Genomic DNA, 15,930 nt, shown 5'->3' with positions numbered 1-15,930 from the left:
ATGAAAACATGGATAGAGCATGTACTTATGCAAAATAGAACTTTAAAATATAAGAATCAACAAAATTCATAAAACAAATTTATGTTACTTTGAAAGTCAAACTCTAATTTGTTCGAGGAGTCAAAGCCAAAGTCCCCTAGGTGTCCCCGAGTAACACTGTTTTTTTGAGATATCCTCATTGGGTAGCTGTGATAAGTAGAAAAGCTTCAAAACATTAATCAATTGGAGATACCTATCCAATAGTGTATACTAGCTTGTACTATTACAGTTATCACCATTTTCAAAGAAGACCAAAGTTTGAAATTTGCTAATTTTAACTGGTGATAGAATTAATCATTCTATTTTTAGGTAGCACAAAAAGAGTTTCCCTTGTATTAATTTCAAGCTAAAAATAGCTTGTTCACTAGCACTAAAATAACCCGTTACGATTTTAGCCCATTTTGTTTTTGGCTACCTCTAGTTTTAGGGATCTCTACTTTTAGCTTAGAATAAGCTATCATTAGACAATCCATCTTTAGATATCTTGCTATGCACCATATGTGAGTTATAAGTGAGAGCTTGTAGTTCGTTGTACCAATACTTCAACTAGAGTTTGTCGGAGTTCAATATTTATTTTCACTGAGAATTTTGCCTTAAGGATTGCAGTGTATGCAATCATGTTAGTAATCAAGGTAGAAGTTGCAGTTAGCTTTTAATGTTCTCTCATGCAATTGCTTTGTAAACAATATAAATAATTGTCTTTTTGCACTAAATTTCTAATGGTATTTCTCACACGCACATGTTGAAATTACTATTTTGTGTTATAATTCTTTAATTGTTCAGTATAATTTCCCATGTCTATCTTTCTTTTAAATTGCTATTGAAATGTTTATAATCTATACTTGGGGATATTCAATTCTTTTTAGCAAGTTGTAATCATTGTATCGTAGCTTTGTTTGATGTTGAAGCTTGTGGCTTTGAACCATCCCATAATTTAATTTACGACGGTGTTTGTATCTTTGCATTTTTTATTTATCCATTTATTATGAGCAACTGTGTTAGTCAGTCCTAGATTTTAGCAAAATAATGTAAGCATGGAGTTGTGAGGTTTTCTTTCACACAAATTTTTAAAAAAGTTTCGTCTGAAATCTGAAGAGCATGTCAATGTTTTGCCCATGGTGAATCCAAAAGAAAACATTTTTATTTACCGTAAGCATGAAAAAATCAAGAAGATAATGTAAAGATTGTAAATAGCAAATACATTTTGAGAAAATTACATTTGTTTTTACTTATAGGGAATTTCTTCTAATTCAAAGAGCAATTCTGCTACACATCTATTTTATCTTGTGTCACAGGAAGGTGTGATTAAAAATTCTAACAGTTTGCTAGTGATTAAGGTCTAAACACATCTATTATATCTTGTGTCACATTGAAGGTGCAAATAAAAATTCTAACAGCTTGCTAGTGATTAAGGTCTTAAGGATCTCGAACTATTATTCTCATTCCTGCCACATACCATTACATCAAAAATAGATCTTTGTTTTCAGATGTTGGAACTCGACAAAAAAGCTGGCTTTTGACCCAGAAAGGAAATAGATTTTTCTGGCATCTCTGGTACTTTCATAATCCTTTGTCCCTAATAAATTCCAATGCATCCGTGATTCTTAATTCCCTTAGTTTACCTCCCACACCTTCTCCCTTCTCACCCCTCCTGAACTCTACAAACTATTCTCCCATTCTCATGTCACTGCCTCTGCTTGTGATAAGTGTTAGTACTGGGATAGTTTTATGGACTTCTATGCTTTCTTAAAATGATAAATGGCTCATCTTATTAATCATTGTATCTTTCTACAAAATTCATGAGGTATAAGAGGAGATTGCTTGATTTTTGTCAATAAAATAGTTCAAACTAGGAAAAAAACCTTTTTCTTAAAAACCAAATATAAAACTATCTTACCAAGGCAAATTGCATCAAATCCAATGGCATTTAATAGATTGTGCAATGCCCCATGGCAGTTTGGCAGTTCTTTAAAAATAATTGCATGCCTACTATTACATTGTATTGCAATTTGTTTGCTACCACAACAGAATGATAATGTTGAAATATAGAACAGTGGAGGATATTATATTAAAATAATAATGGATATGTTCTTTGATGATTAGAAATAATTTTTATCAGCATTCAACTGTTTAATTAAGTTTTGATTTTAGAAAAGAGTGACAAACTGGACCTCTGATATTAGGAAGACATCAAAGAACAATATATATGCCTCTTCTTTATATCCTCTATATTGGACACTTGTTACCTATCATCATATTTAAGAGATGTGGAAAACTTAAAAAATTCTAACGTTTATATATATTTGTAGGGTTTTTTACTTTTCCCTGTGTTTTTATTAGTGTTTTGGAGTCTTTTAATTCATCGTGTTTTTAAACCTATGTAGTTGAATTCCATTTTTACTTTTGGCTTTATGTGTACATATAATGTAACTATAATAATGAGCATCAATGAAAAACTTTCAATTCTAAAAGCTTGTTAGAATAGGAACAAAAGTGCTGGTAGTTCGTCTTCTCTTTGACATGATTTTAGCTAATAAATTTCAGTTTCTTAAATAGCTATTTCAAAAGTTCCTTTAAGAAGTTTTAAGCTCAGTTAAAAAATTTAATAATTCAAATTTGTGTTCAGCTTAAGAACACATGCATGATATATAAAATTAAAATTATATGTTCAGCAAAAACATCAAAAAGGACGAATTGCATGTTACAGAATATGGTCCCACAAGAAAAAAATTCCATGATGAAAAGTACCTGTAATGCCAGAGCAACAGCTGCTTCATGCATGCCCAGCATGCTATAAATATAGACACAAGCACGCATCCGTCCCTCTTTCAGGCAAAGACGTAAAGCATACTTAGGATCATAAAATATATCTGGTCTACCAGATCGACCTTTTCCATACTTGCATTGAAGGAAGCGCAAGAGGGCACTTTCATCTTTCTGCTCTTGTTATCAACACAAATGAGGATGACATTAATAAAAGAAAAATATGTTATGGGAAAAGCAAAGCAGCAAAACAAAAATATTTTCGGACGTACTAATTAACCTTCCTACTTTAAAATGCTATTTATAATGAATTACAGAACCTATTATGAACTGTAATTAGCTTTCAATCAATACATAAAAAATCAGTGTCCGTCACAAACCACCTATAACGTTTTCTTCACTTCTGAAGAGTAAATTCTCATTAATAAAGAAAAGTACATATGAGGATCGCCTAAAAGAGAAAATGGTATCAAATAAAAAAGTGCAGTAGAGTCGAAAAAGATCAAAAGTAAAAAGAATCATAGAGAGTGCACAAGGTATGCCAAACCAAAGAGTAAACTAATTTATGGAAATGTTAAGTCATTCAACATATATTAAAAATTATAATCCTTGCATCTACTTGGCCTTAACATCATTAGGAAACAACCCCACCAACAGTGACAAGACTACCCAGATAGGATGCAACTGTGAAGCTGGTGTAAAATGATGTCACAAATATTGAAAGAATAAAAGAAAAAAAATGAAACTAGACAGTTGAGTGCCCAAGCCATCTCAGACTTGTAAAAAATAATCTACAGAAAAATATAAATTTACCCTGCACGGCATACTGTTACATCCCCTATTTTGTTTAATTCTAAATATTCTATTACGTCGTTGAGACTTCGCGCAAATTAGAGTTGGTTCGTAAATTAGTTATTTGTTATGGTTTCTTGTGAAATTGAAGTGTTGGTTATTTGCTATAATTTCATGGGAATTAGAAATATTGGTTAATCCTTATGATATTATATGACCTGGAAATGGTTAGTTAACATGGTTATTGTTTATGATAAATTTTGATTTCATTAAATGATTTGGAAATATGCTATTACCATAGTAAATTTCTTCTTGCAGCAATGAGATGAAGGTGGGGATGCATTGCTAGAGAGGGAATTGGGTGTGTGTGTGCACCAACCTACCATTGAGTCTGATTGAGGCTAAATTTCTGATATTTTGAAACCCCCATTTGTGCATCTTTCCTAATCTTCTTATCCTTTACCCTATTTTATATTTTTGATTTCCATATCCTTGAGTTATATTGTTCATCATAATTAAATTTTAGGCATCATTTGAGATATTATACTTCACTGGGGCAATCCTGAGATACACATTACTTTAACATTTAAGATATTATAGTTCATTGAGGCAATCCTGAGATCCACATTTTGAAACCCCCATTTGCACATCTTTTCTAATCTTCTTATCCTTTACCCTGTTTTATATTTTTGATTTCCATATCCTTGAGTTATATTGTTCATCATAATTAAATCTTAGGCATCATTTGAGATATTATACTTCATTGAGGCAATCCTGAGATCCACATTATTTTAACATTTGAGATATTATAGTTCATTGAAGCAATCCTGAGATCCACATTTTAAAACCCTCATTTGCGCATCTTTTCTAATCTTCTTATCCTTTACCCTGTTTTATATTTTTGATTTCCATATCCTTGAGTCATATTGTTCATCATAATTAGATCTTAGGAATCATTTGAGATATTATACTTCATTGAGGCAATCCTGAGATCCACATTATTTTAACATTTGAGAGCCTATTTAGATTTGTCTATCTGCAGTACTTTACCTCATTTTTTAAACTGTTGCAAGGGAAGGATAAATGGTACATTTGATGCAGGATTTCCTGATTTATGCACAGAGGCAGAAATTGTTGCACAGTAAGGAGACAGATTAATAAAGATGATAATGTCACTTCTTTGGGATGGGAGACAAAGTTTGAATGTCTAGAAGAGTTGCACTTCATCATTCGTTGCTATGTGAAGATTCTGGCATGAAAAACAAATAATCAGATATAGACATTGTTGCGCACAATTACTCATTAAGCAAAATCTGACTTGACAAATGCACAGAATGAAGGCTTTTAGATTCCTGACTTTTCTAGTACATACTATACTATAAGTTACAATTAAGATGATAACCCCAGCATCTGTTGCAACAACCGATGGAGAAAGACCAACGAGATTCGAAGCATGCGTTTTTCAAGAAACTAAGAGCAGATTGTCCGGGAGTACAAGCGAATCTAATAGTTACCCAGGAGGAACCAAGAGGAATCTGAATTGTTGATCCTCAACGGTGGATTTAAATCCTCAGTGAATATTAATATCAAACGTTTCTTTGAATTTGTTGCAGGAATGCACGCAAGAGACAAAATGGTGGAATCGGGCACTTGAATGATGAAATCCCCATCATATATTCTAAATATCGTCAAGGTTTCGATCATGGATGAAAGAACAATATTTGAACAATTCCAATATTGTTCAGTTTGATAAGCATGGGTATGTTCCCCTGAATGGAAGCTGCAAAACATTGCATCGGATTTTACTGTGAACGACAAATCTAAAAGAAAAAGCCACTTACACATAATTCAAACCGCTATTCTAAAGATAATGGTTCAATGTCTCATTTGTATTCAGCACAAATTATTGGAATCCTGTCAGCCTTTGGAATACAAATGACGAGAGCCTTCATGTGTCTTTTCATGGGAAATATTTGCAGTAAACAAGAAAGCAGATAATTAGAATGTCTCCAATAATGCCCCGCGATTCCAGCTTATTCAGCATTGACACAAAATCAGAAGCAATCGGGATATTGCCAATGTTTGAATGTTTATTCCGTGCATAAGATCATTGTCTTTGGTTCGATGGAAAATAAATCAATGTTCGAATAGAGGAAAATAATTATATGCCTAAAGTTTTCTTAGAATATAATTCGGCTAGCTTAGGCAATCAGTTTATAATTGGTTGTGATTTATGAAGAGACATGGTGGTTGGGTGGCAACCATATAACTATTCATTCATTTATAAATATGAGAAGAAAATCAAACAAAGAAACAAAAATCATATACAATTCCTACAAATTTTCGAATACTAAAGCTATATAGGCTCTCTTGATATATGATATTCTTTCATTGGCAAATATTGAATGTTGAACAAAGCTTGTGGATATTGGATCGTTGAGGAAGTTTTTATATGCAATCTTGGCATCGAATTGCAGTGGATCGATCATTAGTAATGAGTGTCTTCATTGCATTTTCATTTCTGGCATAACTAGTAAGCATATTTATATTATTTATTTGCCCAAAGCTTTAGCATCGAAAATATTATAGAGATTTTTCCTTCATAAATATCTTTTAAAATTTTGTAAACAATTTAAACATTAGATAAGTGGATAGTATCATTTATAGCATTTTAAACTCGATTATCATAGATATAGTGAAATATTTAATTGTTTCCGTACCTATGTCCAATTTGTCTCCATACCTTAGGAGTTAAAGCACAATTTAGACTAGTTTAAAATTGCATATATATATTTGATTTGTCGGGTCTTGATTACTAAATCGTTTATAGTTGAAGTGCATAGCGTTTTATAAAGTTGTATGTTATAAGCTTGTAATATTGACTCAATTGCCCTTTAAATTTTGGCACTGGTCTTGATATTACTTGTGATTCATAATCCATATGCTAGCAATTATTTCATATCTTTTCTTTGAAAAATTAGTATATTCATTTATTTCAATAATTCATAATTATTCTTTATTTTAAATACTCTCACATTCATATAATCATTTATTTTGTTTTCAATTCAGAATGGACAAGTTTGACGCTTTTACTTTTTGAAGCCATCATTGAAGTTGCAAAGTTGGCATTATTTCAGCAATTTTCGCATTTTTGTGGAAGTTGAAAGTTTTCTATGTTTCTTGCCATCTACGAAACTTTTTTTGCATTCATATTCAAATTGATATGCTTTAAATATATTAGATCTAAGTGTTTTCTTTTGGATCAGGTGCACCCACCTTGGCCTTACAGAGCCAAAAGTGCAAAAGATCAAATTGATTGATCTTGTTACATTGGCCATAACCAATTGGATATCCCAACATTTAGTTGGCAAGACTCATAAGATTCCAATTTGTGGTTTTGGGAACCAATGGACTGGCGACTTTATTGGGGAAGTTGCTCACAATAAGTATTGTGAACTAACCTAGTGCTACAAATTTCATAGATCAGAGAAAGTAGTTCTATCAATTTGATTAGAAGTGTACTTTGTTGGAAGTGAGAATCTGGAATATCAACACAATCAATACATTCATCAAAAGAGGTGGCGACTCTATTCAATAAAGCTTTCAGTTGGTAACTTTGTTGAGGGGAAGACTCAGAAGGAGATGGTGGATAGTTTTTTCAAATGTATTGATCATTTCAAAGAAAGCCTTTAGATAGCATTAGGCGATTGGATTTCAGCAAATTTGACTATGAACCCAACAAGTTATCCCCAAAACTTTCACAACTTGTACAAAAGTTCCATGGAGAATGGGATGAATTAGCACTTCAACATTTGAATGCATTTTATACATTTATAGGAGACTATGAGATTCGTGTAGAAGACCAGGTTATGAAGTTGTTTGCCAGGGCATTAAAAGACAATGTGAGGCAAGCATATGAATCATTACCTACACAATGTATTTCATCTTGGAAGGATTTTGAACAATGGTTCTTATATGAATTTCATGATGCAAGTGAGGAACACATATTTGAAAAGAAGGTAAAGACAAATATTAGAAGATGAGGAGTGAATGAGAGCTAAAAGGAGAAATAAAATATTATTTGCAATTTGGATATGTAAAATATTGTAAATAAGTATAGACTATTTGTACTCATTTTATAAATTTAATGAAAGAGCTTTGTTTCACTTATTCGTCTTGAAAATTGAAGTTCAGATATTTTGTTTGTATTTGTCCTCTATGATTATTGATTTTAAATCAATTGCTGCTAAGGTTGAAAATTTGATTTCAATATAAGTCTTATAAGTCAAGAGGCAACAAATCAAAGACTTATATTGGAATCAATTGCTGCTAAGGTTGAAAATTTGATTTGTTGCCCCATCTTTTTAAAGACTGTCATGCATATGTATGAAAATGTGAGGCATGCCACAAAATTTCAGGGAAGCTAAAATATGATAGTGCCCTCTTGCTAAGAACTTTACAAGTAGAGGAACCATTCTAGATGTGGAGAATTGCCTTCATCGGAGAAATTAGTGATAAATCGAGTGGAGGTCATAGTTGGATCCTGGTAGCAACCGATTACTTCACCGAATGGGTAGAAGCCATTCCTACCCAACAATCAACAAGCAAAGTTGTAATTAAGTTTCTCACTGAGAATATCTTGACCAGATTTAGAGTCACACAAAAATTATTGTAGACAATGACGTGTTTTCCGTCTAACAAGTTTATTGACTTTTGCAGGAAATATGGTACAACCATGTCATATTCATCTCCTTATCACCCTTAGGGCAATGGACAAGCTAAGTCCAATAACAAAAATATCCTGAAGATTATTAGAAGGATGTTGGACAACAAAAAGTGTGCTTGGGACTGTAAGTTAAACTTGGTGTTATGGGTGCACACGATCACGATTGAATGTGCTAGTTGAACTTGATGAAATCAAGAGATGTGCTCATCAACAAAATACTAATAAACAAGTCAAATTTCTTCATGATAAAAGGGCTCAAAATAGGTCTTTCAAAGTAGGCGATTGTGTTCTAAAATAGAATGCCAAGAATTAAGAGAAGGGCAAGCATGGGAAGTTTAAAGCCTCGTGGTTAGGATTGTTTGTCATTTTTGAGAAGGTTGGGAAACATTCTTACCATTTGCAGGGCACGAGTGGACGCATGCAGGATTTCCCAATACACAAACAGTACTTGAAGCCATTCTTCCAGTAAAAGCTTTCAGGGGGTTTTATTTCCTTTGTTTGTTTTCCTTCATACCTATTTTTAAATTTCTATTGATATTATTGCATGGAATAATTATTGCTTTTTGTTTTTTTTTTGGGAGGTATCCTTCTCCCAAAGATAGCTAGAGTCTTATCATGCCCTCAAGGGGCATATGTCCCAAATCAGAGCCACTGATGGAGCCTAGATTTCAAATATTTTGAAACCCCCATTTGCACATCTTTTCTGATCTTCTTATCCTCTCATCATGCACACAAGGGGCATATGTTCTGAATCACAACCACTGATGGAGCCTAGATTTCCAATATTTTGAAACCCCCATTTGCGCATCTTTTCCAATATTTTTATCCTTTACCCTATTTTATATTTTTTGTTTCCATATCCTTGAGTTATATTGTTCATCATAATTAAATCTTAAGCATCATTTGAGATATTATACTTCACTGAGGCAATCATAAGATCCACATTATCTTCAATTTGAAAGCCTAATTGGATTCGTCTATCTGCAGATACTTTCCCTCACTTTTTAAACTATTGCAAAAGTATAAATGGTGCATTTGATACAGGATTACTTGATATATGCACAGAGGCTGAAATGTTGCATAGTAAGGAGACAGATTAATACAGATGATAATGTCACTTCTCTGGGTTGGGAGACAAAGTTTGAATGTCTAAAAGAGTTGTACTCCATCATTCGTTGCTATGTGAAGATTCTCGCACAAAAACCAAATATTTAGATATAGACATTGTTGTAGACAATTACTTATTAAGAAAAATCTGACTTGGCAAATGCACAGATTAAAGGCTTTTACATTCCTAACTTTTCTAGTATGCACCATAATATCAGTTACAAGTAAGATGATAACCCCAACATTTGTTGCAAAATCGATGGAGAAAGACCAACGAGATTCAAAGCATGTGTTTTTAAAGAAACTAAGAGCAAATTTTCCAGGAGTACAAGCGAGTCTAATCGTTACCCAAGACGAATTTGAATCATTGATTCTCAACCATGGATTTAAATCTTCAATGATTATTAATATCTAATGTTTCTTTGAATTTGTTGCACGAATGTATGCAAGACACAAAATGCTGGAATCAGGCACTTGAATGATGAAATCCCCATCATATATTCTGGATGTTGTCAAGGTTTAGATCATGGATGAAAGAAAAATATTTGAACAATTCCAATATTGCTCATGTTTGATAAGCATGGATATGTTCCCCTGAATGGAAGCTGCAAAACAATGCATCCGATTTTACCGTGATAGACAAATCGAGAAGGAAATGTCGCTTACACATAATTCAAACTGCGACTTTGAAGATAATAGTTCAATGTCTCACTTGTCTTCAGCACAAATTATTGGAATCCTGTCATCCTTTGGAATACATCTGACGAGAGCCTCCATGCGTCTTTTGATGGAAAACATTTGCCGTAAAAAGGAGAGCGGATAATTAGAATGTCTCCAATAATGCCCAACAATTCTAGCTTATTAGGCATCGGCACAAAATCAAAAGTAATTGGGATATTCATGCCAATGTTTGAATGTTTATTCCATGCATAAGATCATTGCCTTTGGTTCAATGTACAATAAATCAATGTTTAGATAGAGCAAGATAATTATATGCCTAAAGTTTTCTTAGAATATAATTTGGCTAGCTTAGGCAATTAGTTTTTAATTGGTTGTGATTAAGGAAGAGACGAGATGGTTGGGTGACAATCATATAGCTATTCATTCATTTATAAATATGAGAAAAAAATCAAAGAGACACAATTCATATACAATTCCTAAAAATTTTCGCATACTAAAGCTATATACGCACTCTTGATATATGATATTCTTTCATTAGCAAAGATTGAATGTTGAACAAAGCTCATGGATATTGGATCATTGGGTAAATTTTATATGCGATTTTGGGATCGAATTGCAGTGGATTCATCATCAGTAATGAGTGTCTTCATTGTATTTTCGTTTCAGGCATAACCGTTAAGCATATTTATTTTATTTATTTGCACAAAGCTTTAGAGTCAAAAATATTATAGAGTTTTGTCCTTCACAAATATTTTTTTAAATTCTAATAACAATTTAAATATCAGATAAGTGGATTGGATCATTTAGAGCATTTTAAACTTGATTATCATAGATATAGTGAAATATTTAACTGTTTCCATTTCTGTGTCTAGTTTGTCTCCATACCTTAGGAGTTAAAGCGCAATCTAGACTAGTTTATAATTGCACACACACACACACACACATTTGATTTGTTGCCTCTTGATTACTAACTTGTTTATAGTTGAAATGGATAGACTTTAATAAGTTGTACATTATAAACTTGTAATACAAACTTTATTGCCCTTTAAATTTTGGCACTATTACTCATGATTCATTATCCATATGCTGGCAATTATTTCATATCTTTCCTTTGAAAAATTATTATATTCATTTATTTCAATAATTCATAATTATTCTTTATTTTAAATACCCTCACAATCATATAATCATTTATTTTGTTTTCAATTCAAAATCTACAAGTTTGATGCTTTTACTTTTTGAAGTCATCACTGAAGTTGCAAAGTTGGCATTATTTCAAAGATTTTCACATCTTTGTGCAAGTTCAAAGATTTATATATTTCTTGCCATCTAGGAAACTTGTGTTGCTTTTATATTCAAATTGATCCGCTATAAGTATCTTGGACTTTAGTGTTTTGTTCAGGATCTAGTGCATCCATCTTGGCCTTGCAAAGCCAAAAGTGCAAAAGATCAGACTGATTGATCTTGTTACGTTGGCCATAACTGATTGGATATCCTAGCATCGAGTTGGCAAGACTTGTAGGGTTTCAATCTATGTTTTTGGGAACCAACAGAGTTAACAAGTATGAGTCCTAACCACCATGGAAATGGGAAAATGAACTAGGCAAGCAAGGGTATACCAAGCATCCACCATGAGCTAACCCGGTCAACACATTTAATAAGATCTATATAAATGTATTCACTTGAGCATGAAAAGAATTAAGAACAATTGTAACCTTATGAATAGTGTGGATCTCAAAACCTTCTTATAATATTGGACGTGTTCTAGTATAATGGTACCATGGTACTTACATATATTTGAACATGTACATACATATAATGTATGTATGGGTATATTCACATATGATGTACATGTATGTACATGTATACTTAAAGTACAACGTATACACAAGTATACATATATTTAGAATCCTACGTGTCTATATGTCAATGTGTATGCTGCATATACAAATATTTAAAAATACAATAGAGTATCATTACAATAAAACTTAAGGAGCAAATTATTTCTTCCATCTTATGTCAATACTTTATCATTATTGAGTCCATCGACCTTTTATTCTAGAACCCATTGACCTTTTAACTTTGAATTTTGAATTTTCAAATCAAGAGTGTAACTTATGCCACCACCTTTCAAGTCACCTTGTACGTATCTCCTCTTGAAGATTATAATTTGTAAACCAAGCATGGCTTGAAAAAAGTTGCGATACAACAAGCCATTCCAAGCTCTACAACCTTCTCTCTTTCATACCCGACGATCTTAGCAACAAAAAGGACTTTAATTTGTACAATTGGAGAAGCCAATCCAGGCAATGCACGAGCTACTATCCAGCAGTTAGGACTAGACGTATCTCTACCTTTGCAGTCTGCCAAGTCATGCGTCCTTTTGTACTTTACCCTTTTCATTTCTTATGTTTTGAAAGCTCTAGGATCAAGTTTGTTTGTATGAATGAAGTTAAATGCAATATGAATTGTGCCATTCAAATTGGGATCCATGATTGAATGATTAATTACATATGCTAAAGCTATCAGGTATGATTAATTATATGTACAGTGTCGACCAAGTTAGGTGGTGCATGCAAATTGGTTTGTTTCCAAGTTGATTTATCTGTTGTATATTATCTTGTTTTCTTTCAGAACTTCAATTTATTGGAGAAGAAAACCAAAACTGTGTACTCTTATACAGGGGTATAAGTATTATGCCTCTGAGATAAGATGAGGCACCTTCACAGTGAGTTAATAATATTGTCTTTATATTTCCATGAGACCTTTTGTAATATTCTCTAGGTCCAGATTGGGCAGAGAAACCTTGACTGTGGTGAACATAAGTTATCCAAGATTTATGGACAGCCACACCATAATTCATCAAGGATGACCAGCTAGGTTGAGATGAAAGGTGTAGGCTGATTTTAAATGATTCTGGAAATACCTGCAAGTCAACAGATGGAAATCAGTATAATACCAAACAGTAAATGAACATAAGAAAACATAATAAACTGAGTCAACTCATGGTGGACAAAGGGCATAGTCTTGTTTGTCAAGTCGAGCTCCATGTAAATCTTCAGCCAGGGTAGGTTAGTGGCATGCTACTGTGATCACTAGAGGTTGGAATAGCTTCCAGTCGGATGGATAGGTTGATGGGAAGGACTCCACAGTCTAGCAAGCTGTATAGCTGACTCTCTAACACTAGTAGGCTTAGGTGGTAGGACAAAGTGGTGTCCATGCCTAATCCCACACAAGGTAGGGCCCTTCTAGTTGAGAATGAGAGGGGATACATATGATCTATGGTTGGGAGGTTAAGCCTTTGACAATGCTTCTCTCTCCACCAAATGCCAAGACTTGCACGAGACAATTGGGATCTGCTTCTCATAATCTGATGTGATTCGACTTTAACTAGCATTTACAATTCCTTTTATGTCTTATTGCAATTTCTGCTATAAACATGCATGCAGTTACATTTACTTCTTCCACTATATGAAATGATAGTTAAATGTTCAGTTAGATATGTTTCATCTTTTTTCTTGTGTAATTTATTTGGTTAAACTTAAATGATAGTTAAGGCTTATGATGAAAATGTAGGTATAATAGCTGAACCCTGTCATGTGAATAGGAAGCTAGTTTACCTTACTGTTAAAATAAAGAGTAATTTAGGAATTGGAATTGATTTGGTTGTTACACATACGACATAGTGGAGGGAGCAGGTTGGTCAATCATATGGGTGTGTTGATTCTCTTTTATTTGTATGTGTGCCGATTCTTGTAAATGCACATTGATACATATAAGAAAAATGGTAAAAGTACAAATGTGAAAATGGTAATCTTCTGACTAAGTGCTCCCTAATAGATGTAAAATTTGCATTTTACATAAAAATCTCCAATAACAAGGTAAAATAATTCAATGAAATGGAATTTTGATAAGGTATATCTATATATCTTGAAAGTAAGTTTGATTGAGCATAAAATTTACAATCAATGAGATCAAGTTGTAGCATAAGGGACATTGAAAGGGTTGCTTCTGTAGACAGAAAGATAACAGGACAGAAGCAGACTAAAAAAGGAAATACAGGCTGTTACCTTAAAACAGCAGGCAGTGATTGAAAGTTGGCAAGTCATCAAGGTCTTGAAAGTCGTCACAAATCGGGTAGCTCTGGTGAATTTCTTGCCCAACAACTTACAAGCTAGTATTAGTTGTCAACACACCTAAAAACTTGCAAATCCTTCATCAAACTTTGGTTGGTGAAAGAAAGGAACAGTAATTTTTCATCATTTTCTGATGTTGGCTCTTGTGCCCTTCACTCTTTGGTTTCACTTAATCAATATTTAGGTTGATTTGATACATCTTGATTGATCTTCAACTGATTTAGCAACGTTAATGATCAGTTTTCAAAGGTATGTAACCTCTTCCTTTTTTTCTTCTGTTACTTTTATTTCATGTCTCTTGTGTTTTAGGATAACCAGAATCTAACATTGTCAATTTATCTATGCTGCCAAGCTGCCATAAAAAAAGAAACCTGATTCCTGGCATGAAATGTCCTAGAATAAGATTTGAGTTTGAATTGTTTGTGAACTCAACTAGTGCTTGGAATTTTGGCAAACAAAATGCTCCCAATAAACAGCAATTTGCTAATAAACTCAATCGGTTCTAAAAGGACCATGACACTTCCAACTACAATCACAATTTTAGATTCATGTTTCTTAACATACCAACCCCAGAAATTATAAATGTGTGTACCATTCCATTTAGAAGAGTGAATAAAAAAGCGCACATGTAGAAGAAACCAAAATGAAGGTTGCTACTAAAACATATTAAAACTGGCTAGTAGCCTAAACAAAGCAGGACTACCAAGTGAGCATACTGGCTGAAATTTCAAGCTTGAACCAGCTGCTAGTAACAGTTTTCTATCATTCTCAGTTATTTAATGTTAATGCTGTTACTGACTTCTGACTACTGCCCAGGCATGTCTCATTCTATCCCTCCTATATCAAGAATCATTCAATCTAGGAGAGGTTGTCAGACCCATTTTGTTATAGATCGAGACATAGTTCATCACTCAATTTTATGTGAACAAAAATGGCAAGTAGGAGGTATTTTCCACAGTAAGTCAAATTGTGATATTGCTATCAGGATTTAACTGTGTAATTTTTTGAGTCAAACTCATTGACTCATGTTTCATGAGTAGTGGTTCCCACAAACCCATCTGTCATGAGAATGAATGAAACACTTAGCACTCATCGGATCTAAGTGATGCTCAAGGAGGTGAAGCACCGAGACTTCCCAAGAGGTCACTTGTCCCAATATTGCGCGCTCAAGATGTAGTAGTATTGGGATGGGTAACCTCCCAAGCAATCTCTGTCGTTCACCTCTGTGAGCATCACCTAGATCCAATGAGTGCTAAGTGTTCCATTCATTCTCATGAGAGATGGGTTCATGTGAACAACTACACGAGAAATGTGAGTCAATGAGTTTGACTCAAATAAACTTCTTAGTTGAATCTTGATATCAAGATCGAAACTAAAAGGGTGTTATACATTCCAATATCACATTCTCAACTCTTCTCAACATCACTCCTGCCATTATTTCCTTGGCAAAAGGGGTTAATGCACATAGACAATCACTACGCCACAAAGATCCTCTATTGGTATGACGTCGAAAAATCAATATTCCATAAAGCCAAAAAAATCTTGAGCCAAAACTGGCCTTGAGATTCTATGTTTCATTCAGAATTGGAGGAGAGGGATATCATTAAGTAGCCCCTGGGCATTATAATGATATATCAATTCTAGAGGGCACCATTATAAGAACATATGGACAAAGTTTATAGAAGC

At 33.4% G+C, this 15,930-nt stretch overlaps 1 protein-coding gene across 5 annotated transcripts in view; it reads right to left on the bottom strand.

Moving 5' to 3' along the window:
- Positions 1-15,930, bottom strand: part of LOC149552590 (zinc ion binding protein) — a 284,033-nt gene that overhangs the window by 70,964 nt on the left and 197,139 nt on the right. For all 5 annotated transcript variants that reach the window (XM_089788186.1, XM_089788188.1, XM_089788184.1 and 2 more), the window contains exon 20: positions 2,788-2,976. In XM_089788186.1, the coding sequence (XP_089644312.1) occupies positions 2,788-2,976 (189 nt within the window). The remainder of the gene's footprint in view (positions 1-2,787; positions 2,977-15,930) is intronic.

The sequence above is a fragment of the Cupressus sempervirens genome, chromosome 6 (assembly GCF_028749045.1).
Source record: "Cupressus sempervirens isolate cs-2001-9-10 chromosome 6, ASM2874904v1, whole genome shotgun sequence".
Taxonomy (NCBI): Eukaryota; Viridiplantae; Streptophyta; class Pinopsida; order Cupressales; family Cupressaceae; genus Cupressus; species Cupressus sempervirens.
Note: the sequence above shows the minus strand (reverse complement) of the source record. Positions and strands in the feature narration are given on the sequence as shown.